At 32.1% G+C, this 27469-nt stretch overlaps 1 protein-coding gene across 4 annotated transcripts in view; it reads left to right on the top strand.

The window, feature by feature from the left end:
* Lnpk (lunapark, ER junction formation factor) overlaps positions 1-27469 on the top strand; it is a 76508-nt gene that overhangs the window by 14134 nt on the left and 34905 nt on the right. For all 4 annotated transcript variants that reach the window (XR_007107894.1, XM_047547021.1, XM_047547022.1 and 1 more), the window contains exons 5-8: positions 5573-5631; positions 14532-14572; positions 21134-21217; positions 21301-21352. Coding sequence is in view for 3 of the 4 variants with exons in the window: in XM_047547021.1 (XP_047402977.1) it covers positions 5573-5631; positions 14532-14572; positions 21134-21217; positions 21301-21352 (236 nt within the window). In the remaining variant the exon portion in view is untranslated. The remainder of the gene's footprint in view (positions 1-5572; positions 5632-14531; positions 14573-21133; positions 21218-21300; positions 21353-27469) is intronic.

Below are 27469 nucleotides of genomic sequence, written 5' to 3'. Positions count from 1 at the left end.
AAAAATTTCATTTTTTAGAAAGCATAACTTTTAAATTTTGATCTATTTTGAGTATGAAGCTTTTTAAAATTTTTACCATGTCCCTGTGACTTGTGTGTCACCTGCAGCTACAATTTCTCAACTCGTTAAGCTTCAGGGCCATTTCTCACTTTATCTCATTCACATTTGTGACCTGGTTTTCAACTGTTGGAGCTTTTATTTCAGTAAGCTCTTCACTTTTGGAAGCACAGAGTAGTTATCAAACAAAGAATAGAATTGTCCTCCTGATTGATGATAATCAAAAAAGCATGAAATAGAATACAATAATGTGAAAGTGGATGTTGTAGTAAATAGACTTACCACAAGACTGTTTTGGCTGTGTATAATGTAAGTGTTGACCCATCTTGTCCCTGTATTTTTTTTTTTTTCTTTTGAAATAGTTTGAGAGCTGAACTAGAATTTACTTAAAGTATTGGAGGCAGAAGAAGCAACAAAATGTATTGCTTTACTCTTCATATTTTACATGGATTATGTAGCTTAGAAATCTGTCTGATCCTCTCCAAAATGGGAGAGCTGTCTATGCTTTCCCACTTTCCCAAATGCTTTCCTTGAGAGGTCATGGATCAGGACTAAGCTATTCTGAAATTGTCTTTTATGGTAGAATATTAATATTCTACATAAGATACTTTGAAATTTTATTGTATCTTCTATTCAGTATGTGATATGAAAGAACGTGGTATGATTCTGTTGTTTTTCTACCTTCCAGTTTGAATAGTCTATATTTTTCTGATCTTTTTAACTTTTACTGAAATTTAAATTATAATCTAAATGCCAGATTTATGTCATAGGATCATAAAGACTATAAATCATAGTGGGGGAAAGTTTGGGTTACAATTAGTTTTGTATTTATGCATTATATTGGCAGATATGCATTACTTTAGGAGTTGATTTTAAAATCTAAGTAAATGACCATCAAATTTTATCTCTACCATTAATTTTTTTTTTTTTTTTTTGTGGACTGGGGATTGGAACCTAGTTCTTTGTGCATGTTAGGCAAGAGCTGTATCACTGAGCTATACCCAAACTTACAAACTTTTACTCCTGGATACCTTATTTTCATAAATTTTAACCTTTTTAGGTATTCCATTAACTATAATTTCAGAGATCAAGTTCCATAAAAGGTCGACTTTCACAGAGGACTCATTGTATTTTTCCTTAAAATTGGACTTTGAGGGAGAAAATTTAAGCAAGGGAATTAAGGTAGAATTAAGTTTTTCTATTTCTTTTCTAGTATCTGTATTAAAATTGAAAAAACCTTAAGGATAGGGCTTTGATCTTGCATGGTTTTAGACTTCTGAGCCCCCAGAACCACAAGAAATAAAATTCCATTGTTTATAAATTATCCTGTCTCAGCTATTCTGTTATAGCAACACAAAACAAACTGAGACAATAAGTTGGTACCAGGATTGAGGTTGTTGCTATTACCAACACCTGAATTTGTGGGAGCAGCTTTGAAACTATTAATAGGTAGAAAGAAACTGGAATAGTTTTGAGGCAAATGTTAGAAAAGGCCCATATTGCTATGAATGGAGTGTTAAGGGCTATTCTGGGGAGGGCTCAAGAGAAGAGAATACCTGTAGAGAAAGTCTAAAACTTGAAATTATTTAAGTGGTTGTGAATAGAATGTTGGTAGAAATGTGGTTGGTAAAGGTATTCTGATGAAGTTGCAAATGGAAATGAGGAAGAAGGTACAGGAAACTGGAATAAAGGCCATTCTTGTTACAGTGCCAAAGAATTTGGCAGAATTGTTTCCATATCTTGGGCTTTATGGAAGGCAGAATTTAAGAGTGATAAACTTGAATATCCAGGGGAAGCTAAATAGATTACATTAAATATTGAGTCACTCTTGAATTCCAGGAAAAATTTCTACTTTCATGATTGTGATCGTTTAAACAAACACCTAAAAACCTTTTTTTTTTTTTTTTTTAATGTTCTTTAATGCTCTAAAATAGTTTAATATTGACATGATCTGTTCTCTATAGTTTTGGTAGATGCTATGATTTATTTATGTGGTTTGTTTTTTTAGAGAGAGGTTATAATATAAATTATTTTCTAGTGGCAAGTATGTGTTTGTATGTTTTTGTCTTAGTTACTATTTCTAGTTTTATTGTATCACTTTCAGAGAATGTTGAGTAATATATCTATTTTCAACTTACTGGATTTTTTTTGATGGCATGCTTTTGGTTACTTTTTGTGAGTGTTTCATAAACACTTGATGTATTCTGTTTATTCAGGTATGTAGTATTATTACTGAAAAGTACCTTATATTATAAAACTTTCTATATCCTAATAGCAATCTACTTCTACTTTTCCATTTATTTCTTTTTATTTTTTTAGAGTTGATTCTTTTTTATTTGATGTTTAGATACTTCCGTTATATCTTCATTGTAAACACATCCTTTTAAAACAATTTTATTTCATTGTATTTTATTTTTGCAGTACTGAGGACAGAACTGAGGGCTGCACATATGCCATGGAAATGCTTTAACATTGAGCTGCACCCCTAGTGTTGAAATAATTTTTAATTTAAAAATAATTATAGATTTCGTGATAAGTTACCAAAAAAAATACAAGCAGCTGTGAATCATCCTTTTGTCCACATTGTATATACTACCCGCTTAATTGTCATTTTGTAGTCCTCTTGATTATCAGAGCAATTGTCAGTCATAGTTCTTGTGTTAGGTAACCTGTATTTTTCTTATTGGCTCTAAAGTGTAGGAGTGGTGTTTAAAAGGAGGGGCACTGTGGCATAAAATATGGAAGGGTAGATTAACACTGATACTGTGTGACAACACTATAGAAGATATAAGAAAAAACATAGTGTACATAGTTTGTTACCTCTGTGGTTTCAGACATCCACTTGGGGTCCTAGAACATATTCTCTGTGATTAAAAGTATAGTACTTTATGGGACTTTTCTATTTTAGGAGGCTTGATGAAGGGTGTGCTTAACTTTTTTGTCTTCAACTCCTTTTCCATCGATAAGGGCAATGTTCAGTATCTTTTTTTATTGTTTGGGTAGTTTTCCAGGTACCATGTAGGAATCCACTACTTACTTGGTATTTTCATATAAAAGTAAATCATCACAATATAAGAAATGTGTATTAGTTATCTATTACTGTGTAATAAATTCTCTCAGAATTTAGCTTAAAACAACAAATGTTTATTATATCTCAGTTCCTGAAGGGCAAGAATGTTGGGAGTAGCTTAACTGGGTGGTTCTAGCTCATAGTCATTTGTTTTTATATGAATTGGAGTTAAGCTGTTAACTGGGGCTGCAGTATTCTCAAGGTTTAACTAATTTGCACAATCACAGCAGATAAAGTTATTGCAGAAACTTTTTTTCTTCTGTTGGTATCCAATCTCCAGTTATAGTGCTAGAGATACTGTTTTCTTTTCTTTTTTTCTTTTTTTTTTTGCCAGCATCAACATTGTCTTTTGCCTGATTTTCTTTATTCTGAGCTTTGACTATTTCCTTGAGATCTTTTTCTTTTCATCAGGTCATATTTTATAAGTCTATGTTTAGGTTCATTTTTCTATGCATTATCCAAAGAATCCTAAATTTTGGTTGTTTTGCCATCTCCAAAATAGGTTCTGAATCCAAATACAAAGATAATATCTGGTGTAGTCTTATATACATTTTGATTAATTTTTCCTGTGTTTTCTTCTCAGCTCTCACATATACACAGTTGTTAGCTACTTAGTTTTTTTGCTGGGTGTCTAGCACACCTTTGGTCTTCACCATACAGACTATTCCATAGACTTCCTTGACTCCCTCCCAACCCCCCACTTTTTGTGGGGATTGAACCCAGGGGTGCTCATCTACTGAGCTTACATCCCTGGTCTTTTTTATTTTTAATTTTGAGACATGATCTCAAGCTAAATTGCCAACATTGGCCTCCAACTGGGGATCCTCCTGCCTCAGCCTCCCAAGTACAAGGGATTCCAGGCATGTGCCACTGCATCCAGCTTCCCTGACTATTCTCATGGTAACTGACTTTTATTAGAGCAAGTAATCCAAGAGAGAAATAAGAATGAATGAAAGAGGAGGCCTCATGTGGAAGCTACAAGACTTTTATAAATTTATCTTGAAGTGACATATTATTACCTCTGCCATATACTGTTGGTTACACAGACTGGCACTGGTAGGAGAAGACTACACTAAGGTCTGAATATAAGGAGACAGGGATCACTGGTGACCAGAATATCTGATGAGAACAATTTTTGTGAGCAAAGGCTTATTTTGGGGCTCACTGTTTCAGAGGTCCCAGTCAATAGAAGGCCAGCCCCATTCCTTGGGGCTTGAAGTGAGGCAGAACATCATGGTGGAAAGGTGTGGCTGAGGGAAGCGCTGGGAACATGGCACCAAGAAGGAGAGAGAAAGAAAGGGAATGCGCGTGTGTGTGCGTGTGCTCAAGCACTCCTTTCAACAAGGACCAAATATATACCCCAAAGGCATAACCCAGGGGACCTACCTCCTCCAGCCGCACACTACCTACCTATGGTTCCCATTTAATCCCCATCAGAGGATTATTAATTCACTGATTAGGTTAAGGCTCTCATAACTCAAATCTTTTCACATCTAAACTTTCATTGTCTCACACATGGGCTTTTGGGGGGGATACCTCATTTCTAAACCATAATACTCCCCAAAATAACAAGTGTGTTTTAGAGTGGAAAACTAATTTTCATACTTATATTCTGAATGTATATCCAGAATACTTATATTGTATACTTATATTCTGAATGTAATATATTTTTGTTTAAAATGAGTAATGTTTGTATATATTCTATAGAGAAAAAAAAATTTTTTTTTGCTGTATTTATATTGAATTTAAGAGAGGACCTTGACTAGTTTATGATTAGGATTATTTTTTGAGTTTCTTTTAATTCTTTTAATATCACTTGATATCTTACTCTAAGGCAAGGCCTCACTTATTCTCATACCATCTTTAGAAGGAGGTATTTAGCTAGATTGTCTTAGTAAGTTCTTATTTGAAGGTAAGTTTTTTTGTTGTGTATCTTTCCCCAGATAGCTTACTCTATTGAATAGAGAAGATTCCTCCAATTTTAAATAGTAGGAAAGGAATAGCAACTTACTTTAATGTAATGCTGTTAACATTTGTAAATGTAAAACATGCTTGCCCTAATACATGAGAAAAAGATGGAAAAATATTTTGGAATGATACTTGGTATGAAAAGATTTTATAATATTGTTCTTATTCTTTTAGGGGTTTCATGGACCCCTTTGGAACTGATGAAAGCAATGATTTCTCTAGAGAAATGCATTCAGGCACACCAATGCAGTTTTGCAATTCAGGGGCCCCTTTAAAATGTCCATGGGTTTCAGGTTGAGACCCCCTTCTTTTAAAGCTCAGGTACACTTCTAATGCTACATGACAGAAAGCAGCACATTTTGATTTTTATTATATAAAGGGAAATAGTATACCTAACTGTGGAAATACATGTTTTTATTTTATATGGTTTCTAATTCACCTAATGATTTTTGTTTCTGAATTTTGCTTCTCCTTTAGCATCTGGAGCATAAGAACCGTGCTTATTTTCTTCTTTTCCAAGAGAACAGAAAGAAATAGTAAGTTTAAATTCCAAGTTTTTATTAAAAAAAAAAAAAAAAAAAAACTATTACATAGGTACCTATGGTTTGTAAGGCAGGTTGTGAAATGATATATTGAAATGTTAAAATGTGGTAAACATTGAAGAATTTTTACCATAAAGCATAAGCAATGTTAAGAATAATCTGGATGGTTCTATTGTTAATTTGTGTTATTTCTTATTCATTCAGAATTTTTTTGAACAAAACATTTCTTTAAATTGAGATATTATATTCACTAAATTCATCTTTATAGGAAACATTGGTATAGAGTAAATTATACTACACATCTTTTGACTTGTTCTGTCAATTGTACCTCTCTATTTCACTTCACAGCCCCTTGACTTTTGTTTTAATTGAAATGTACAAAGAGTGATAAAATCTGCTTCTGTATATGTCCTATAAAGATGTTAAATTTGAAAGATTTTTCAGGTCTCAAATGCATGAATTTCAAGTAACCAGTGGTAAACATGTTTCATTTTAAGTTAACTTTCTATATGATGTGCTTTTCATTTTTTTTTAAATTTTAACTTTTCACTACACAAAATAGACTTAATAGTATCTTGAACCCTCATATACCTATAACTCATCCTAAATAATTATCAGCTCATGGTTGATCTTGTTTCTTTTTTATCTTTACCCACTTCATCACCTGTATTATTTTGAAGTATATTCCAGATATATCTATCTACAATGGACTCTTAAAAAATATTAAATACAATGCATTATCATACTTAGAAAAGAATTCTTAATATCATAAAGTATTAAATTAAAAATATTAAATTTCTAATTGTTTCATGAACATCATTTGCTGTAGAAAATATTTTGTCTGTTTGAGCTAGGATCCTAATAAGGTTTGTACAAATACAAGACTCTGAAACTACCCTCCTTGCTCATGATCTCTCTTCTACCCAGTTTACGGCCTGTGGTGTAAGCCAAATGACATTTTTTCTTTTTTTTTTTGCAGACACCCTTGACTCTTTTGTCCCTTTCCACATCCTATTTATCTGGCAAACCCCATCCTGTTTACATATAATTATATGCTTAATTCATATTACAACTACTACTTAATCGTGTCAGAACAGCTAAACTTGTTAGAGGAAAATCACACAGCATACTGACCAGACTCATTTTAAATAGACTGTAGATAACAAGTATACAACACTGGTTCTATTATAGTTCCCTAGTAAATTCACTTTTTCCTATTGAATCACTTCTGCTGACAAATAATCCTACTTCGGTACAACCATGGGAAGGAAGGGACCTATCCTGACCCCATGTTCCTTTTAAATTATCACCTATTTCTCTCCTTCAAAGTAAACTTTCTTAAACAGTTTATAGTTGGTAGTTCTTTTCTCCCCACACCTATTGCTTCTCGACCTGTTTTGTTGAGGTTTTGTTTCCCCCACTTTTTACTGCAGTGGCTTATTTCAAGGTTGCTAATGATCTGTTTCTTGTCAAAGTTAGTTGTCAGTTTTCTTTTCTCATTCAACTTGATATCTTAATAGTAGTCAAATTAATTTGGTTATCATCTCTTATTCTTAAAACATTTGTATCTTTAAGCTTTTTTTTGACATTTCACTGATCATTTCTTTCTTAGTTTTATTTGCTTGTATGCATCTCCTCTGCTGAATTTCTATCTTTGGCATTTTCTTTTTGGTAATTTGTTTAGATACATGTTGTCCAATAGAGTATTCTATAAAAGTAGTCTGTATTTACTGTTCAGTATGGTGTCTGCTAGTTATTTCTCTTGAATTGTGGCTAATGCAGCTGTTCAGCCTGTAGCTGAAGGCTTTTATACCTAGTTGTGTAATTGACATTTCCACTTGGGTATCTAGTAGTCATCTCATACTTAACATAGCCAAAACAGAATTATTATTGCTTTTCCCCTTTACTCCCACTTTCCCATATGTGTTCTTCCCTCATCTTCCCCATCTCAGTAGACAGTTATACTACACAATTTTTTGTTAATATCTCCATTAATTAGGTTCTCCAGAGAAACAGAACCAATAGAGGATCTATTTGTCTCTGCCTGCCTACCTATCTACCTATCTAAAATAAGGAATTGCTTTATGTGATTATGGAGGCTGAAGTTCCAAGATTTTTAGTTAGCAAGCTGGAGATCCAGGAGAACTAATGATTTATTTCCAGTCTAAGTCTGAGAATCAAGAGTACCAATTTTATAAGTTGTAGTCTGAAAGCTGGCAGGTTTGAGACCCAGGAAGAGCCAGAGTTTCATGTTTAAGTCTGAAAGCAGGAAGAAATGGATTTCCCAATTCAAGGTAGCTAAGCATAGGGAGTTTCCTTTTACTTTGGGAGGATCAGCCTTTTTGTTTTATTTAAGCTTTCAACTGGATGAGGAACACCTCATTTTAGGGAAGGTAATCTGCTTTACTAAGTCTCCCAAATGTTAATCTTGCTTCAGAACACCCTCAAAAATATCTAGAATTGTGTTTGACCAAATATCTGGACACCCTGTAGCTCAGTCAATAAACATATAAAATTATCATACTTTATTTTTCTTTCATATTCATTTATATTACTAGCAAGTTGCATCATCTTTACCTCCCAAATTATCTTGAATCTGACCAATTCTCACTGCTACTATTACAGTTCTAGTTTAAGCCATTGTCCTCTCTTCTTTGTGCTATTGCAGTAGCACCTTCACTAGTTTACTTTTTTTTTTTTTTTTTTTTTTTTTTGCCAATACTGGGATTGATCATAGGGCCTTGCACATACTAGGCCAGTCCTCTACCACTGAGCTACATGCTCAGCCCTTTTTAAATTTATTTTTGAAACAGGGTCTAGCTAAGTTGCCCAAACTGACTTTGAACTTGTGATTCTCCTGCCTCAGCTTCCTGAGTAGCTAGGATTACAGGTGTATACAACTGTGCCCAGTCCTTAATTGGTCTATTTTTTTTTTTTTTAATATTTATTTTTAGATGTTGATGGACTTTTGATTTATTAATTCATTTATATGTGGTGCTGAGAATCAAACCCCCTTACACATGCTAGGCAAGTGCTCTACCACTGAGCTACAACCCCAGTCCAACTAGTCTATTTTTAAGGTGTAAAGCAGATCTTGTGTTTCTTTTGCTTAGAGTTCTCTAATGACTTTTTGGTTATAATCAGAATAAAATCTGAATTCTTCCCCTGACTCTATGATTTATATTCTTTTTTCTGACTTTATGTTCTTTCACTTTCCTTTTTTTCACTTTTGCTTCAGTTATACTGATCATTTTCTGTTCTACAAACAAGTTTTCTGAACCTCAAGTTCCTAATTTATAAAATGGGAACAGAAATATTGATTTTGGCAAGACTGTTACAAGTATCAAATGTAACTATGTGAAAGCACATAAAAATTGCAAGATGTCATACAGGTGTGAACTGATGGTACTGAGTCTTCTTTTCCAATCTTCATTCTTTTAGTTTTTTACACTGAGTTAGGACCCAGTACAATATTGATTTGAAATGGAAATAAAAGCTGTCTTTATCTTGTTCCTGATTTCTGTGGAAACACCTTTAATACTTTATCAATAACTATGACATTTACCCTAATATTTTAAAATATTGCTAATTTTATCAGATTAAGAAAATTAATCTTTTACTGCTTTCAGTGATTTTTAGTGTTATAGTAGATGATGATAGGGTAGGAAGAAGTTTAAAGCAAATATGCTCTCTGACTTTCAGAAATAACAAAATAGCAAATGATATGAAAAAATTTATTTCTAAAGAGTCCTCAGGAATACTTCATTATGGAAAATACATGTTTGAATATTTTAACTTATAAACAGTCAAATCTGAACATGGTTATTATATAAAAGAATCACACTTTTTTTTTTTTTTTTACTTCAAAAATTTATTTCCAGGGTCCTTTATATTTTTTAAAACCTCACTAATTCATTAGAATAGGCATTGCATGTACACTTAAAGCAGGTTTATAAAAGATTATCTTATATTCTTACACATTTTTTAAAAACATAATGTCAGGTACATGGTATATTTTTTAAAAATTGAGGTTATTAGTTGTATCCTTGTGTATTGTTTATTAGTTTTAGTTCAAGTTGAACCCAGTGTAGATTAAAAGCAGGGATTGGCAAAATTTTAGCCTATGAGCCAAATTCTGTCCACCACTGTGTATAGCTTGTGATCTAAGAGTGGTTTTTACATTTTAGAATCTTTGGAATAATTAAAAAAAACTATAATATTTTGTGATTGTGATCCAATTTTATGAAATTCAAATTTTAGTTTTTATTGGAACATAACCATGACATTCATTTATGTGTTGTTTATAGAACTCATTCATTCTACAGTGGCAGAATTGAATAATTAGGATAGACTGTGTAGTTCTTATCACATTATACTGTTGTAGGGCAAATCATATCTCATTTCAGATTATTCTATGACAAATCACAGTGGTACACTTATAACTTGACAGTATTTTAAGTGCCACATGTATTTGGTGTACTATGATAATTTTATTTATTTTAATTACCATGCATATTTACCATGTGAAAACAAGAAAAGAAGAGAAAAGTAGACTTTGAGTGTTTTTTAGGACACAATGGAATGTGGACTGTGTTGTTATCAAAATGCAGAGGCATTATAGTTGTGCTGAAAGAATATAGTATGTATTGATACTACCATACTAAGTATTCATCATGATGTTCCCAACTCACAGAAAAGCAGTGCTCATAAAAATTAGAAAATTGAAAATGGAGTATCTCATTATAGTAGAATTTATTCATAAAAATAAAAAGTGAAAATGTGGTTCAACTAAAGTAAGTTTCTAATTGGCTTGTTTCTGAAGTATGGAAAGCCATTTACCAATGGTGAGTTAATTATATTGGTTTGATTGCAGAAGAAATGTATTCTGAAAAAATCTACTTAAGACTAGTAGCCTTTTGGCAAGCACAGTTGCTTGGAGAATTGAGAAAATTGGGAACTGTGTGAATAGTCAATTAAAAAATGAGGCAAATGATTTCAAGTGATCTTCCTTGACTCTTTATGAGTTGACAGATAATACTGATATAGATCACTTGTAATTTATTTGAGGAATCATCTCTTACCTTGAAGTGGCTTCTATAAAAATTCTGTGTAGACCAACTTCAAGTGAAAATATTTTCAAAGAAATTAAGAAGACAATAATTCAATCTGAAGTGGAATTTGCTAAAATGTGTTACAACTATTGATGGTAAAAATATGTATGAAGCAGAAACAAGCTTAGCTGGACAAATTTTCAAGACTCACAAAACTGAAAGGCATTTAAATTCTGTGTTTATTCATTGTCTTACTTTGCAGAACCTATTTGAATCAGTCATTGTGTTACAGTAGTTCGTTTGTTAAAGATTTATCTTTGTTTAGATCAGAAATGAAGGCTGAATATTTTGACTTGCCCTACCACACAGCAATTTGTTAACAAAGCAGTAGTAATGTTTTATTGTGAGATTTTGAACTCAGAGCTTACTAATTTTAGAATGAGATCTGTTTTTGGCTATTGCGTTTGAATATTGAATGGCTTTGGAAATTAGCTTTTACTGCAGACTTGATAATGGTTCTTTTTTGTTGTTGTGTTGGTGCTGGGAGCAAACATGGCTATGCACATGTGGTTTGATCAAATTTTTTGCTGCTGTGACTAAAAGATCTGACCAGAACAATTATAGAGGAGGAAAAGTTTATTTGAAGGCTTATGGTTTCAGAGGTCTTAGTCTATAGAAGGCTGGCTCCATTCCTCAGGGCTGGAGGTGAGGCTGAACAGCATGGGAGAGTTCGGCATAATGATCAGGAAACAGAGAGAGGGACTCCACTGGCCAGATATAAATATATACCCCAAAGTCACTCCCCAATTCCTGCCTCCTCCAGACACACCCTAGTACTTCAGTTACCATTTGGTTAATCCCTGTCAGAGGATTAATTTCACTGATTGGGTTAAGACTCTTACAACCCAGTTGTTTCTCCTCAGAACCTTCTTGCCTTGTGTCACACATAAGCTTTTGAGGAATACCTCATATCCAAACCATAACAGCATGTTAAGCAAGCATTTTGCTGAACTACAACCCCAGCCCTGTTTATTTTATTTTGAGACTGAGTCTCCTAAGTTGCACAGGCCGACCTTGAGCTTGAATCCTCCTTCTTCAACATTTCAAGTAGTTGGGTTTTCAGGCATGCCCTACCATGTCCAGGTTGATAATGGTTCTTAATAAATTCAACCTAAGATTGCAAGGCAAGAAAATGCATACATGCAAAACCTGTGCTGAGACAAGTCACTTCAAAAATAATAACATTGTAATGACAAAAAGTAACTTTTAAAAAAAGTGCTATGAAAAGAAAAGAACCAGGTTTTCCATTCTTATACAGATTTGCAGCAGATGCATTTTCTGTGCATTATCTGGTGTTTTTCAGATCTCAGTGAAAGTGCAAAGGAAATTTCTATATTTATAAATCCATTTAATTGTCTGTTTGAACTTCTACTAGTCTTTGATTGGAAGTCATTAATTTGCAGTGTGATGACGTGCTGAAAGACAAATATTAAGTGTAATAGACTTTTATATATGTATTCTATATGATGAATATGCTCAATTAAGATCATATATTCCTGGAGTGATATCCATATTTGGCAGTACCTAGCTATGTGAAATTTTTAAAAATCAAATTTGTAAAATCTCATTACAGATTAGCATTAAGGGGTCAACATATGTAATCAATTATGATGATAGAGAACACTGACCTTGAACCTCAATTAAATGAATGGTTATTCCCCATGTCCCAAAATTCTATTCTTATATTGATCTATTTTACAAAAAATTGTTATATTTGAATATTCTTAAAATATTTGTGGATTTTTTTTTTTTTTGTTGTTGTCTCTTTTGCTTTAAAAATACTCAAATTTGCCTTTTGGCCCATATGGCCTAAAATATATACTGTCTGAACATTTAAGGAAAAAGTTTGCTGACTCCTGAATTAAAGGATAGATACTTGTGTTGGTCTTATCTAACTAAAAATTGATGTTTTATTTAAAGATATTGGCAGATTTTTCCTCTTTAGTAATATCTGTTAGGACATGAATATATTTTGAAAGAATCATGTAGTAAAATCATCTTTTTATATGTTTGTGTTTCTTTGAGTTATTTTGGTGTTTGCTCCCCAAAATTTTAGTGAAAGGATAATAATTTTATTTATGCATTTAATTAGAAATTAGAAATAATTACTTAGATCCCATTTGATAAAATGTTTAAATCAAGTCATAACTTTTCTTTCCATGTTTATATATGTTAAATATATCTAGAGGAAAAACTAGAAAATTAATTTGTTTCTTAAGAATTTTTTTCATTTGTTCTTGTTAGATATACGTAACAGAGTATTTTGACATACATACATGGAGTCTAACTTATTCTAATTAGGATCCCATTCTTGTGGTTGTACATGATGTGGAGTTTTATTGGTCGTGTGTTCATACATAGGAACATAGGAAGATAAGGAAAGTTGTGTCTGATTCACTTTACTATCTTTTCTGTTTCCATCTCCCCTCCCTTCCCTTTATTCCCCTTTGTCTAATCCAGTGAACTTCTCTTCTTTCCTCTCCCTTCCTTATTATGTGTTAGCAATCAAATATCAGAGGGAACATTCAGTCTTTGTTTTTTTGGGATTGGCTTATTTCAGTTAGCATGATAGTGTCCAGTTCCATCCCTTTACCTGCAAATGCAATAATTTTATTCTTTATGACTAATATTCTGTTGTGTATATATACCACATTTTCTTTATTAATTCATCGGTTCTTTGGGTATAAACCGAGGAATGGGATAGCTGGGTCAAATGGTAGTTCTGTTCCAAGTTTCCTAAGGAATCTCCATACTGCTTTCGAGTGGTTGCACCAATTTGCAGTCCCACCAGCAACATATGAGTGAACTTTTCCCTCACATCCTCACCAACACTTATTTATTTATTTAAAAAAATTTTTTTAAGTTGTCAATGGATCTTTTATTTTTATTTATTTATATGTGGTACTGAGTATTAAACCTGGGGCCTTACACATGCCAGGCAAGTGCTCTACCACTGAGCCACAACTCCAGCTCCACCAACATTTATTGTTACTTGTATTCTTGATAATTGACATACTGACTGGAGTGAGATGGAATCTTCAGTGTAGCTTTAATTTCCATTTCTCTAATTGCTGGAGATGTTGAACCTTTTTCAACCATTTGTATTTCTTCTGTGAAGTGTCTGTTCAGTTCCTTTGCCCATTTATTGATTGGGTTATTTGTTTTTTTGGTGTTAAGTTTTTTGAGTTCTTTGTATATTAATGCTGTATCTGAGGTAGATTTTCTACCATTGTAGACTCTGTTCATATTCTTAATTGTTTCCTTTGCTGTGAAGAAGCTTTTTAGTTTGATACTATTCCATTTGTTGATTCTTGATTTTATTTCTTGTGCTTTAGGAGTCTTTTTGAGGAAGTTGGTTCCTAAGTGGACATAATGGAGAATTGGGCCTACTTTTTCTTCTAGTTGGCACAGGGTTTCTGGTCTAATGCCTAGGTCTGTGATCCACTTTGGGTTGAGTTTTGTGCTGGGTAAGAGGGGTTAAATTTCATTCTGCTACGTATGAATTTCCAGCACCATTTGTTGAAGATGCTTTTCTCCATTGCATTTATGGTGCCTTTGTAATTTATAATGTAGGCAAAAATATGAAATATGTATAGGTAAATTTTTGAAATATGAATGAAATATGTATGAGGTAATTTTTGTCTCTACAGATTAGGTACATATAGAGAAATCCTAAAACAGAAAAGTTTTCTTGATTACTTAACATATCATTTGGCATGGTTTTTTCTCATATCTAAGTATCTTAATATCTAATTTAACTTTGATTTAAATCTTTTTTTCTAGATGAAGCACTGGATGATTTAAAGTCCCAGAAGAAAAAAATAGTAAGTTAATTTTTATTTAAAATTAATTTATTTAAACTAATAAGTTAGAACTGGATAATTAATGTTTATATGTTGTAACTTAATGACTCTCCAAGGAACAAGTGTGCTTTTAGATAGCATTTTAATGATGAAGTTAAATTATGAATATTTTTTTCTAGTTAGATGGACTTTTGAGATTCTGAGAATCTGTGTCAGTTGGAAGCTGAGAAGTAAGTAAATAAATCATATTGAAGAACTAAATGAGGCAGAGAAGGTAAAGAGTTGGCTGTCCACATAGTTTATTACAACCCAAAATGAACTAAATAGCTACATATGTCAGTTCTTCAATTTTCTTAACACCATAAGGTCAAGAGAAAGGAATGAAGATTGGTCATAAGAAACAAATTCAACATGAAGAGCCTAAAATAAGGAGGAAGAGAAAAATAAATTTTTTTCTTTAGCATTTTCTTCTTTCTCATAGCAGTACTGATCACAAGGAAATCTATTGTAGGCAGTTAAATGCCTCCTTTGGATGGTTTACAAAGAAGACCAAGAGTATATGTATTTAGAAGTTGATTTAGAATAGTCACTAATAATGATTTGTTCTTGGTATTTGACTTGGTGGTTTCACCTGCTTTTTTAAATGTTATTTTTGAATTATGTAAGTGATAATTGATGATAGTATTATGTCATGTGGAAGCTTATTTAATCAATTTTAATTGGATATAAATACATTGTCTTGTATGTAACAAGTTGTGTTCATTAGCTTTCCATCATTATGAAAAAATACCTGAAATAACCAACTTACAAGGTGGAAAGTTTTATTTTGGCTTATGGTTTCAGAGGTTATAGTCCATGGTCACTTGACTCTGTTGGTTTGGGCCTCTGGTGGCACAGAATATAATGGTGGGAATACATCATGGTGGAGGTCTGTTTACCTCATTGTGGCCCGGAAGCAAAGAGAATAAGAAGAAGGGACTAGAGTTCCAATATCCCCTTTACAGGCATGCCACCAGTGACCTAACTTCCTTCTAGTTGGCCCTTTCTCCTAGAGGTGCCACTGCTTCCCAGTAGCGTCACAGACTTGGTGGTCACCGACCCTTAACATGTGGGCATTGGGGGTACACTCCAGATCCAAACAAGTAATCATTTTGTATGAAACAAAAATTATGAAGGTTAACTTTAGCATTAAAAATTGTGAATTGGTAATAAAAGACACTAGTTGAGAATATTAAACAATTGAAAAGTAAAGGAATTTCAATACTGAAAGGATTCCTTATGTTTATCTGATTCTTTTTAATGTTTTGTGAGCTATTTATCACAATTGCATTGACAGTTTGGGTGGTCCTACTTTAAATTATAGAAGTATGTATTAACAAATTAAATTTTATCATAGTTATGTATGTATGTATCGGTCACACATAGAATACAGTATTCTCTGAAGTTTCAGACATTCACTCGGAGTTTTGGAACATATCCCTTGTAAAGGGGGAACTACTCTAGAAAAAAACAAGGAGAATGACAAAAAAAAAAAAAAAAAAAAAAAAAAAAAAAGAGAGAGAGAGAATGTCTTAGTGATGAAAAACAACCCAATGTCACTAGTATCCCATGACCAGAAAACACAATTTTGAAGAACATGTGATTGACAGAAATCTCTTAAGAGTAGCAGAGCTGACTTATAGGATTCTGTGAAAGGGCAAGACAAAGCCAAGCTATTTACTACTTCTTTAATAGCCCTTGAAGGAATCATGGCATAATAGATACCTATAAGTCTGGCAACAGTTGGGAAATTCAGGGTTCAGTACCTCTGTATATTTACATGATTCTAGAAGCATCAGCATTACAGAATAGTTCAGTATGACATTTATCTTGCACTATGACTAAAAAATAGGTTGGCTCTAACTCACTGTATTAATAAGAGAACATAATTTGCATTGACTTACTTGACTGTTGGTTATAATACTGTTGCTATTGGGAGCTAATCCCTGGTCATTACTGCTGAAACCCTTAACAGAGATACTTTGTTGGTGTAGCTTTTGTTATACTTTAGAACAATAGTTGTTCAGGTTGAATTAGCAAACTAGTGATCATGCTAGCAGTAAGAGGCAAAAGAAGGACATTGTTTTTCAGCAAAAGATTTTATTGATGTTTGGTTTTAAATATTATACTTTTGGTTTTAAAAATACTTCTATTGTAAGAAATACCTGCAGGAAATATAACATCAGTCTAAAATTATTGAAGTCTCAATCCTTCTTTTTCATTAATTAAATTAATACAAATTTACATTGTTACTTGGTACTTTATTAAAGGTGATTTCCTAAGGAATGCATTTTTTTTGTATTTTTTTTAGTTGTCAATGAACCTTTATTTATTTATATGTAGTGCTGAGAATTGAACCCAGTTCCTCACACATGCTAGGCAAGTGCTCTACCACTGAGCTCCAGCTCCAGCTCTAGGAATGCATCTTTTTAATCTGAGTAGATATATGATAAAATTAGAAATTTATGAAAGTGTAATTTGTAATGACGAATATGAATTATCAGTTGATTAAAAAGTTGAATTACTTAGAAAAGTGAGTAGTATCTTAATATCTTAAATTTTAAGAACTTAATGTTAATATTTACTAATGAAAATAAGACTAGGAATTAATCTTGAGTTATTCTAAAAGTTCCCAAGTCTGGGTATGTTCATTTTTACTACTCCCCTATTTGGTGGTCCTTTAAAATTTTTTTGTTTTTTTCCTTTTGAATCACTAAGTAATCTGTGGAATATATAATCCTTCTGTATTCATGATTATTCCTTCAAAAGAATCTAAAGTCAAGATCCATTAGTGCATGAATCAGAATTAACCTCTTTAAGTGACTTCATCAGTGTTCTGTGCTTTTTCCAGAATAGTGTTTCCATGTGGTAATTCCTCTCTGGCATTTGTCAGGAAATTTATGTTGTGAATTTTGAGAAAAATCAGTTGAGAAATGTGGGGAAAATTGCTGTAGTCATAATTCTCTGAGAATTTAAGTTTTATCAAGTAAATACAGATGTTACGTGTTCAAAGGAATCTGCAAATGTCATTTAAAAGCAAGAACAAAAAATGCTGCAGGCTAATGTTAAAATTTCTGGGTGTAGGACAGAAGCATGTCAAAGGAAGTAGCACAATTTAGTAGTTGTTCTGGCTTTTGTGGCCATATTGTAACATGCTTTTATGACCCTTTCTCTTCTTAATGAAGAGTCAATCTTACAAATAATTCTTAATAAGTTTATAAACATAGTAAAATTTAAGTAAATTTTATGAATGATATTCCATGAAATAAGTTTGGAAGCAAAAAGAAATTCATAAATTGGTGGTTTCAACCCGTGATTCTGTGTAGGTCTGTTAACCTCACTAGACCTTGTTTCAGATATTAACTTTTGTATTATTCAATAATATTTGCTCATGTTTTGAGTGTTCATTGTAGACTACAAATTAACAGAAGAGAATACAAAGAGAAAAGATGTGGAATACTCATGACATTAGAAAATGATATAAAATCTGAATTAGTAAAAACATCAATTTCTACAGCAAATTAAAATCAGAGTAAGCAGATGCTATTTTCATCATTATAATGAGTTTATATGATATAACATGTTCCCTGATACTCAGAGTTAAAGATGCTTTTGGATGCACTCTTAATTTGACCAATGTAAAGTGAAAGATATCTGGCATATTTGTCATGAATCAAAGATTTAGAATATTGGATAGGGCAATTAACACTTTGTGTGTTTTAAAATTTCAAGAGTTCTAATGTCAAGAACTAGATAATCCTAGTTGCAGAATTATCTTTCAAGATTTACATTTTTTTTTTTTTTTTTGATACCAGGGATTGAACTCAGGGTTGCTTAGCTAATGAACTACATCCCCTGCCTGTTTTTATATTTTATTTTGAGTCTGGCTTTTACTGAGTTGCTTAGGGCCTTGCTAAATTGCTGGGGCTGACTGTGAACTATCCTCCTGCCTCAGCTTCCTGAGCTGCTGGTATTACAGATGTATGCCACCATGCCCAACCTTAGAAAAGTTTTTGACATTTATTTTGTGTTAGTATTCCTTTCTTTTAATGTTTTCTATGATGATGTGACTGTATCAGGTATAAGTAATTTTTTTGTGTTATTGAAATATATAATCTTGTCCTAATAATGATGCTTCATAATAATCTACAATGCATTTGTTCTGTCTTTTAAAATAAAAAAATCCATGAAACTTTAAGTATAATTGTATCAAAGAAAAAGGATTCAGTCTTTGTTATCCCATTCATTATGTTTAAAGTAAAATAATATGAAAAGTACAGAATAACTCATGATTAAAGAAATTTCTATGAATTCCAATTTCTAATTCCCAAATCCTTGGATTAATATGTTGGGTACTTAGAAACAGTGTTTGTTTCAGATCCATTCTGAATAACTGATGTTTCACTGAAAATTATGTCAGTGTTTTATACACTGTTACAGACTCTTTCTGTTACCTTATTTAAATTGTTTGACAGTGCCATGAAGACAGTATAAGTTATACAAAAGGAGAAACAGACTCACCAACTTGCTCACAATCTAAGAAAGAACAGAAATGTGCTTTGAACCCAAATCCTGTTTTACAAGGAGGGGGAGGGTGCTGGGGATTGAAGCCACTGAACTACATCTCTAGCCCATGATCTAGATTGTTCTGACTTCCAAATTTCAAGTTCATATTCTTTTCACTGATCAGCTTCTTTGTATTTAAAAATCTTAAAAACTTAAAATATGGTGTGTGTGAATTAAAGTATTATAAGTTTTTGTAGGAAGTAAATGCAAAAGAATGTATTTTTACCTTTTAATACTTTTAAAAATGATTTAATATAAATAGCACACACACACACACACACACAGATACTCATTGAGTAATCCACCAAAAATTGCAGCCATTTGTTGAAATAGCATTTTGGTCTTGAATTTTGTTTGTAATTTTAAAGACCACAGTTGTATCTAATTTTCTTTTTAAATCTATTAGTAGTCTTAGTCTAGAATTGTGCCACCAAAATCAGTAGCCATTTGCTACATGTGACTATTTAAATTTATGTTATTTAAAATGAAATAAAACTACAAATTCAGTTCCTTGGTTACACGAGCAACATTTTAAGTGCTCATTTATCATATATAGCTTAGTGGCTTCTATTATGCCAGTACATCATTCCATAAATTTCTACTGCATAGCACTAGTCTAAAACATCAGGAATTTAGTTCTTTTATATTCCATGTAGATTATGTTGATTTTGGGATATATTTTATGACACCATCTCTCTACTTCCATTCCTAGTTTCTTCCCAACTCTAAAGTGAAATTACAAACATTTCTTTTACATGAGAAAATTCAATTTGCTTATCTTGAATTTATTATAGTTTTCAAGTAATTAGGAAAATATTTTAGTTTCACTAAACAGGTTAATAAATCATTCATGTAAGTATTTAGCTTTTTAAATGTTGAATTGAGTGTTTAATGAGAAATCTATTAACAGCTATTGTGGCAGCATATTTTTAACTGTGTTTTAACTGTCTCGGTTGCATTTTAAAATAAGTGTCCTTTTGAATGAATATGATGTTTTATGATTCTCAGTGGTTAACAGTGGTCCCTGAGAAGGAAAAGGTCCTGTTCTAATTTTTCCACAAGAATTTTATCTTACACCTTTGGTATTTGACATAACTATGTATGTCTTGTCCTAAAGATCAACTTTTTTCTGATGTTGGGCTAAAATGATACTTTACTAGTGAGTACTTTTAAAATTAAACCATTCATTAAGATATAAAGAACTGGAATGCATTGTATATAACATTCTATAACAATGAAGTTATTTCAATTATAGATCATGTGGTGAACATGGAATTCAGTACAGTTTTTACTTAAATTGTGTTCAATTTTTTCCTCTAATGTTTGAATCTTAAAAAAAAAAAAAAGTAGGGGAATGGGGGTGGGTTTTAGCTTTTAAAGTCATTTGAGTAAATTCCATGGCTGTTCTCCCAGTTAGTAAGTTTTCACTGCATTTGCAGCAAGTTAATTGCTTCTGCTAATAAATAATCTAAAATCGATGCTGACAGCAGTTAATTGGCACAGAGATTTTATTTTGTAAAGCTCTTGGCTAACGACCTTCTTTAAATTAATAGCATTAAGTGCTTTGAGGAAATAAATCTGAGGAATTGCCTGTCATTTGCTTGTCATGTCTAATAACTTCCAATAATGATGGCTGATAGATTTTTGCACATTCCATTATTGAAGTTGGTGCATGTAATTATTCTCCTCATTATATGTAAACAATTAGCAATATTTGGTATTTCCTTGCAGTAAAGCTGTTAAATACAAGTAACATATTAGAGATTAGAAGCCATTTTAAAATCTAGATTTTAATTATTTTCAGGAAGTCTTTAATTCTGTCTGGATATATTATGTGCTGGGTATAAGTAAAAATAGAGTAGGGGTTTAGCTCCTTCATTTTAAGACTAGCACTTGAATTTTTTTGAATAGAACTTTAAAAAAATTGTACTGGGTGTGTTTTAAAGTGTGACAATTTATGGAAAATTTTGTTTGTAGCTTGAAGAAGTCATGGAAAAAGAAACTTACAAGACAGCTAAATTAATTCTCGAAAGGTTTGACCCAGATTCAAAGAAAGCAAAGGTAAGACTGTGATATCATTAATATTTTACTATAAATTGTACATTATGATAGATGTACTATAATAACATTATTATAATTGATAGGAGTTTGAGCCGCCATCTGCTGGAGCAGCTGTAACTGCAAGACCTGGACAAGGTAAATAGCTTTGTAGAAACTGCTGCTGCTGTTGGAAAGATCCCTGTTTACCCAAGTGAGTTCACAAGTGTGTTGGTGGTGTGTAAAAACTCATGTGGAATGCTTTTATGTTAATTTACACTTTGTAATTTGAGATACGACTTAGGACAGAGAGCAATCATTTTATTTTATTTTGATTTTTGTGGGAATATGTTGGTAAGTTAGGATTTTTAATATCTGTTGAAATTAAAATATATAATTGATTTTAACCTTTTGAAATTTAATAATTTCACCAATTATTTGTAAGATTTCTCCCTTTTTAGATAATACTCTCTTGAAATGTGTTATGAAAACCCTAACATTTTAATTCTTTAATTAATTGATTAATTATTTTTGTGGTACTGGGAAGTGAACCCAGGACCTGGCATATGATAGGCAAATGCTCCACCACTGAGCTACACCCCCGGAACTATTATTTATTTTTGAAGAATATAATGAAGATCTTGTCAAATTTGGAATTTCTTCTAAGATAGCACTTTTATTTAGGAAAAGAAAATAATTTACAAATGGAAAAAGAAAAGTTATATTCTACATAATGTGGCTCTTCCTTTTTGAGGTTTTATTACCATGGTATTAATCATTACTATTACCTTAGTAAGTGTTTTATAATATTTTAGAAGTCATTTTAAGTGGTTCCATAAAATATTTCTAAGACTGGTATGTGAAAAGATATTTTTGAGTTTTTATTGGTTTTCATCTTTGTTCTTTTTTCAAGAATCTATTCAGTAGAGTTTGTAAGGCTTTTGTTGCAATGTAAGATTATATTACTTTAAAATATTTAACTGCCATTCTTATTTTTAATAAGAATTTTAATAAAAATTTAGTTACAATTCATTAGCATTATACCCATTTGTAATGTTATAATGGCATTTAGAACTTTGAAAAGTAAATCTCCTTATAAATATCCACAAGACCATGGTTATAGTTTTAGGGTTTCTAATTGACATGAATATGTGGAAAGAATTCTACCCTCCCCTTCCATCTTCCATAAGTAGGATTTTGTTTTATAGAAATATTAGCCTGTTTTTTTTTTCTTTTAGACTCTCTTTTGACAAAAAATTCACATGTAATTAAAATAAATTATGTGTATACTTGCAGTGAAATTACTACTTTCATACTTTAAATTTTTCTACAATTTATACTTTAAAGAAATTTTCAAAACCTGGCCTACAGACCAGGTTTCCATAACTTCTGAGGAATTTTTGTATATCTAGTTTTAATTTTTCAAAAATATTTTTTGATTGAATTCCTAGAAGCAGAGAATTGTTTCCAGGGGTGGGAAGAGGATGGGGGAGATGGGGAGAAAGGGTCAAAGGATAGAACATAATTTCAGGTGAATATAATTTCTAGAGCTTTAATGTACAGCACAGTGACTATAGTTAGCAATACTGTATTGTATACTTGAAATTTCCAAGGAGGAGAGTATATCTTAAGTGTTCTAATTACACACAGGAAAAAAGATAACTGTGAGATAATGAACATGTTAATTAACTTGACTATAGTAATGATTTCACAATATGTAAAATATACTTTGAGTAAATAAAAGTAACCTTGATGAACGTGTTTTGAAAATATGATATTTGCAGAAACCTGGTATTTTGTTTAAAAGTCTGTTAATATTAAAAAAGAACAGAATTATGATTTCCTTTACTAACATTCTGTAAGTATTAGTATTTAGGCACCTAAGTTATTTAAATTCATCTTTCCGTAGAAACTTTTGAAACCCAAATACGTGTTTTCCTTTTGATGTCCTATTGTAATTATGGAAAAATCATTGCTGGTCTGACTGGTTTGGATTCCTGTGGCACTGTTGGCTTTTAGATATTCTTTTAGGGAGAATTAATATTTAGTTATAATATGGATGAATTATTCATTAAAAATTCAGTTAACTCATATGTGTAGACAGCCAGGGGAATATAGAGATGAATATAACATGTTTCTTGACCATAAGAAGGTTATGATCTTTTTTTTTTTTTTTTTTTTTTTTAATATTTCTTCTGTGGTGTATTATTCTAGTGTCCTTCACTCTTCCAGGGGTATAGTAATAAACTGCTGTTTTGAATTTTTTCTTAGCTTTTAAAAAATTCTAAATTTGGGATTGTAGGTCAGTGGTAGAACACTTACCTAGCACGTGTGAACACTGGGTTTGATCCTCAGCACCATGTTATTAAAAAAAAAAAAATTTTTTTTAGATTTTAAATTTTATCACAATTCCATTCTACTTTTAAAGAATTACACCTAAGTTTTATTGTTTAATCATGTTTAATAGCTTTTAATTTCCTTTTGTTTTTATAGGTGACTTAGTCATTGATTTTATGTTGAAGTCTGGGTTTCTGTGAGCTTAAAGTGAAGTTTGTCTTTGCTGAATTGTGCATTCTCTAATTTTTAAAAAAAATTTAGTTCATTTTTGAACTTAACAAAGTGGAAAAAAGTACTAAAAAGATGTATATATGTACATATGTAGACCTTGAAGAGCTCGGCTTTTCAAAATGAATCTAATAGTGGTATCCTTATTTTACTAGCTCTTTTGCATGATTATTGAACCAGAACTGATTCATGTGTAGTAGGCATCTTTTGTTTATTTTTTATCACTGACTTGTTAATGATATATACTATACTTAGATTAATTATAAAATTTGAGACTAGTATTCTTTGATTTGCTTAGGTTTTATACATTAAAAGGAGTATCATGTTTACTGGACAACAACCCATTTCTTCCGACCCCCCATCCTTTAAATAGATTTTATAATGTTTAGATTTACAGACCAATTACAAAGATAGTGCCAAATTCCTATTTATTTTTATTCCAAGTTTTCCCATTGACATCTTATATCATGGTGGTATATTTGTAGCAGTGTGATATATTATTGTTAACTAAATCTATAGCTTATTCAGATTTCCTTAGTTTTACCTAATATCCATCTCTGTTCCAGGATTCCATCTACATACAACATTATATTTAGTTGTATTGTCTCAGACCTCTTTTGGATATGGCTGTATGAACACATATTAAATAGAATTATTTGCTGCTTAGATGCTTCATATTTATTCTAGTTCTGCAAAAATTGTAGACTAAAAGATGGAAAGATTTTATATCTCATTAGATTAAGAAGTAATAAAGTTTGTATTTAAATGAAAAATGAAATTTGCCAGTGTAAATTCCTGAGTAGCTTCCATAGAATAAATAAATATAGATATTTGGGGATGATGAAAATTTATTAATTTCTTTTCAAGGTTTCAGTTGAATATAGGACTAAACTTGATTTTTATGTACTAATTTTCTAAAATTTTACGATTTTTTTTTTTTTTTTTTAGTTTTACAGATTGCATTTTGATTCATTGTACACAAATGGGGTACATCATTTCATTTCTGTGGTTGTGCATGATGTAGATTCATACCATTCATGTAATTATACATGTACATAGGGTAATAATGTTTGTCTCATTCCACCATTTTTCATACCCCCTTCCCTCTCATTGCTCTCTATGTAATCTAAAGTTCCTCTTCTCTTCTCTCACCCCCTTTTGATTTATCATTTTTTCCCAATAAATGTTTCCCAAGTGTCTGCTATCTGCCAGAGGATCTGGGGATACATTAGCGTTCTATTCTTTATCATCTCAATTTGATTCCCTTCCAAAAAGTGCTCCTCTTGTAGTTTCTAAAATCCATCTTTCTAGTTACTTAGGCCAAAGTCCTTTAGGTCTGTGGCTCCTTCTCAGACTATATCCAATCCATCTCAAAATCTTTTGGGTTCTACTTTCCACATATATGCAGAATCTGACTTTTTAATCTACTTTAAACTGGCATTAGGGGGATTAAAATAAGTTTTGAAATAAGAAAATTTAATTTTTTAAAAGAAAATATGTTCAGTGTTACTAACCACGATCCAAGCTATCTTCAGTGCTTTCTACGTTACTCCAATAGCTTCCTAGTCTTACTGCCTCCACCTTTGCTCTCTTGGAGCTTCTTCTCAAACACTAAATTTCCTTTAAGACATATATTAGATCATGTCAGTCCTCTGCTCAGAACAAAACACTTCCAAAGTTAAATGCTATTGGTAATGTAGAGGCCCTTGGTGACTTTAGAATAGGCAGTTTAGTGCAGGGATAGGAACAAAAAAACTGATTAGAAAGGATGGGAGTAGAAAAGTTCAAGACAGTGAGAAGAAATGAGTTCTTTGAGTGAAAGGGAGTGAAGAAATGGGTGACTAGAGGGGGATGCATTTTGTGTGCATGGGTGAGCATACTGTGTGAAAGAATTAATAGCATATTTATGTGCTACCAGGAATGGCCCAGAACACATGAAAGAATCTGTGACATAATAGGGAATGGGGACAGTTAAATGAGACCTCTCCATGAGTAGGTGAAAGGAGGTGTGATCTAGTTTACAAATAGAGAACTTAGATTTTAATAGGAGTGTGGCAGTTATTCTTGAGTAATAGGGCAGACTGAGAAGATGGGCAGATACAGTTAGGTAGAGGGAATTGTTTTCAGAGTGTATCTGATTTCTTAGGAAAGTTGAGGTTGCGGGAGATGTAGTTTGGGAGCTTGAAGAAACAGTATGAAATAGTTCTCTGGGAAAGTGAGAGAATAATTGGATTTGAGAGATGTAGGAATGCCAGAGTGCCCTAAAGACTGCTTCAAATCAGAGGTCATGAATTTAAAGCATGACTGTGTGTGTTTTTTATGTTCTTTTTATGGGTGCAGGCATGGAGTAGGCAGGTGGTTGGTTTTAACCAGGGTTGAGATTTTGACTAATGAATTAGATAAAGTGATAAAGGGGCAAGGCAGGGAGGAGAAGTTCTATGCAAGGTAGTGATTATAACAGTGAATTATGGAATCCAAGAAGATCATGAGGGAAGGAAGGAAATGAGAGGGGGAGGATGAACAATAAAAAGGTGTTCATAATATTAATATAGGAACCTGAAAACTGCATCTGCAAATGTGGACCAAAGTTGTTTGTGGTTTTTTTTTTTTCCCCTCCCAATGGCTCTTCAGTTTAAAATGGGTTTTATATTTTTAAGCATTCTTAAAAATAGCAAAGAAGCATATGCCATAGTTAGACCTTTTATGGTCTGGAAAGCCTAAAATCCTAAAACCTTCATCCCTTAGGCCTTTTTATAATAAGTTTGCTGACCCCTTAATAATGAATAACTAATGAAAACAGATCCTTTTGGAAATGTAGAAAATAAGCTGGAAAGACAAGAGTGGTTTGAGAATGGAATACTTAAGATATGAATAGTTATTGTTAGTGCCAAGGTTCTAGGACTAATAGGAACAGAGAAATGAATGGAGGAGGAGAATGGTCAGATTATTGGAGTTTGCCATTGCAAGCTAAAAATGAATACTTAACAGACCATCTTTCATGGTCAAAAAAGGAAGCCATTCTCTTCTCTTTATATGTAGCCTGTACCTTTAATAAATGAAATTAGCAGAAGTCATTTGTATTGTGCCATAGCTGTATCTGAAGTCAATTAGTTTAGTATTATAGAAAAATTAAATGATTTTGGCAAATGGATTACAGCTTCTTATATAAATAGGTTTTTAAACTTTATTCACCTGTGTTCCATAGCTATTTGGAAAGTTAAAGAAGAAATCATAAAACTTTTTTTTTTTTTTGTACCAGGGATTGAATCCAGAGGCGCTGAGCCACATCCCCAGCCCTTTTTTATATTTTATTTACAGACAGAATCTTGCCGAGTTACTTAGGGCATCACTAAATTTCTGAGGCTGACGGGGAACTTGTGATCCTCCTGCCTCAGCCTCCTGAACCTGTGGGATTATAGGTGTGTGCCACTGTGCCTGGCACTCTTTTGTTCTTTATGACAAGTGGAAGAATGCTTAATGTTTTGCTGTTTTTCTCGGATTTATGTTTGAAAAGAGATTCTGGAAAACACCTTATAATAAATTCACTTCTTGGATGCTCTAAGTGTCAAGTCTATACTATTATAATTTTCTATTGTGTAACAAACTATCCCAAAACATAGTGTCTTAAAATAGCATTAATTAATTTTACTCATGAATTTACAGTTTTTTCAGGGTTTGGTAGAGGCAGCTTATCTCGTAAGTTGTGGCTAT

The sequence above is a fragment of the Sciurus carolinensis genome, chromosome 3 (assembly GCF_902686445.1).
Source record: "Sciurus carolinensis chromosome 3, mSciCar1.2, whole genome shotgun sequence".
NCBI classification, from domain to species: Eukaryota; Metazoa; Chordata; class Mammalia; order Rodentia; family Sciuridae; genus Sciurus; species Sciurus carolinensis.
The sequence above is the reverse complement of the archived record's forward strand: the minus strand, read 5'-3'. Positions and strand labels throughout refer to the sequence as shown.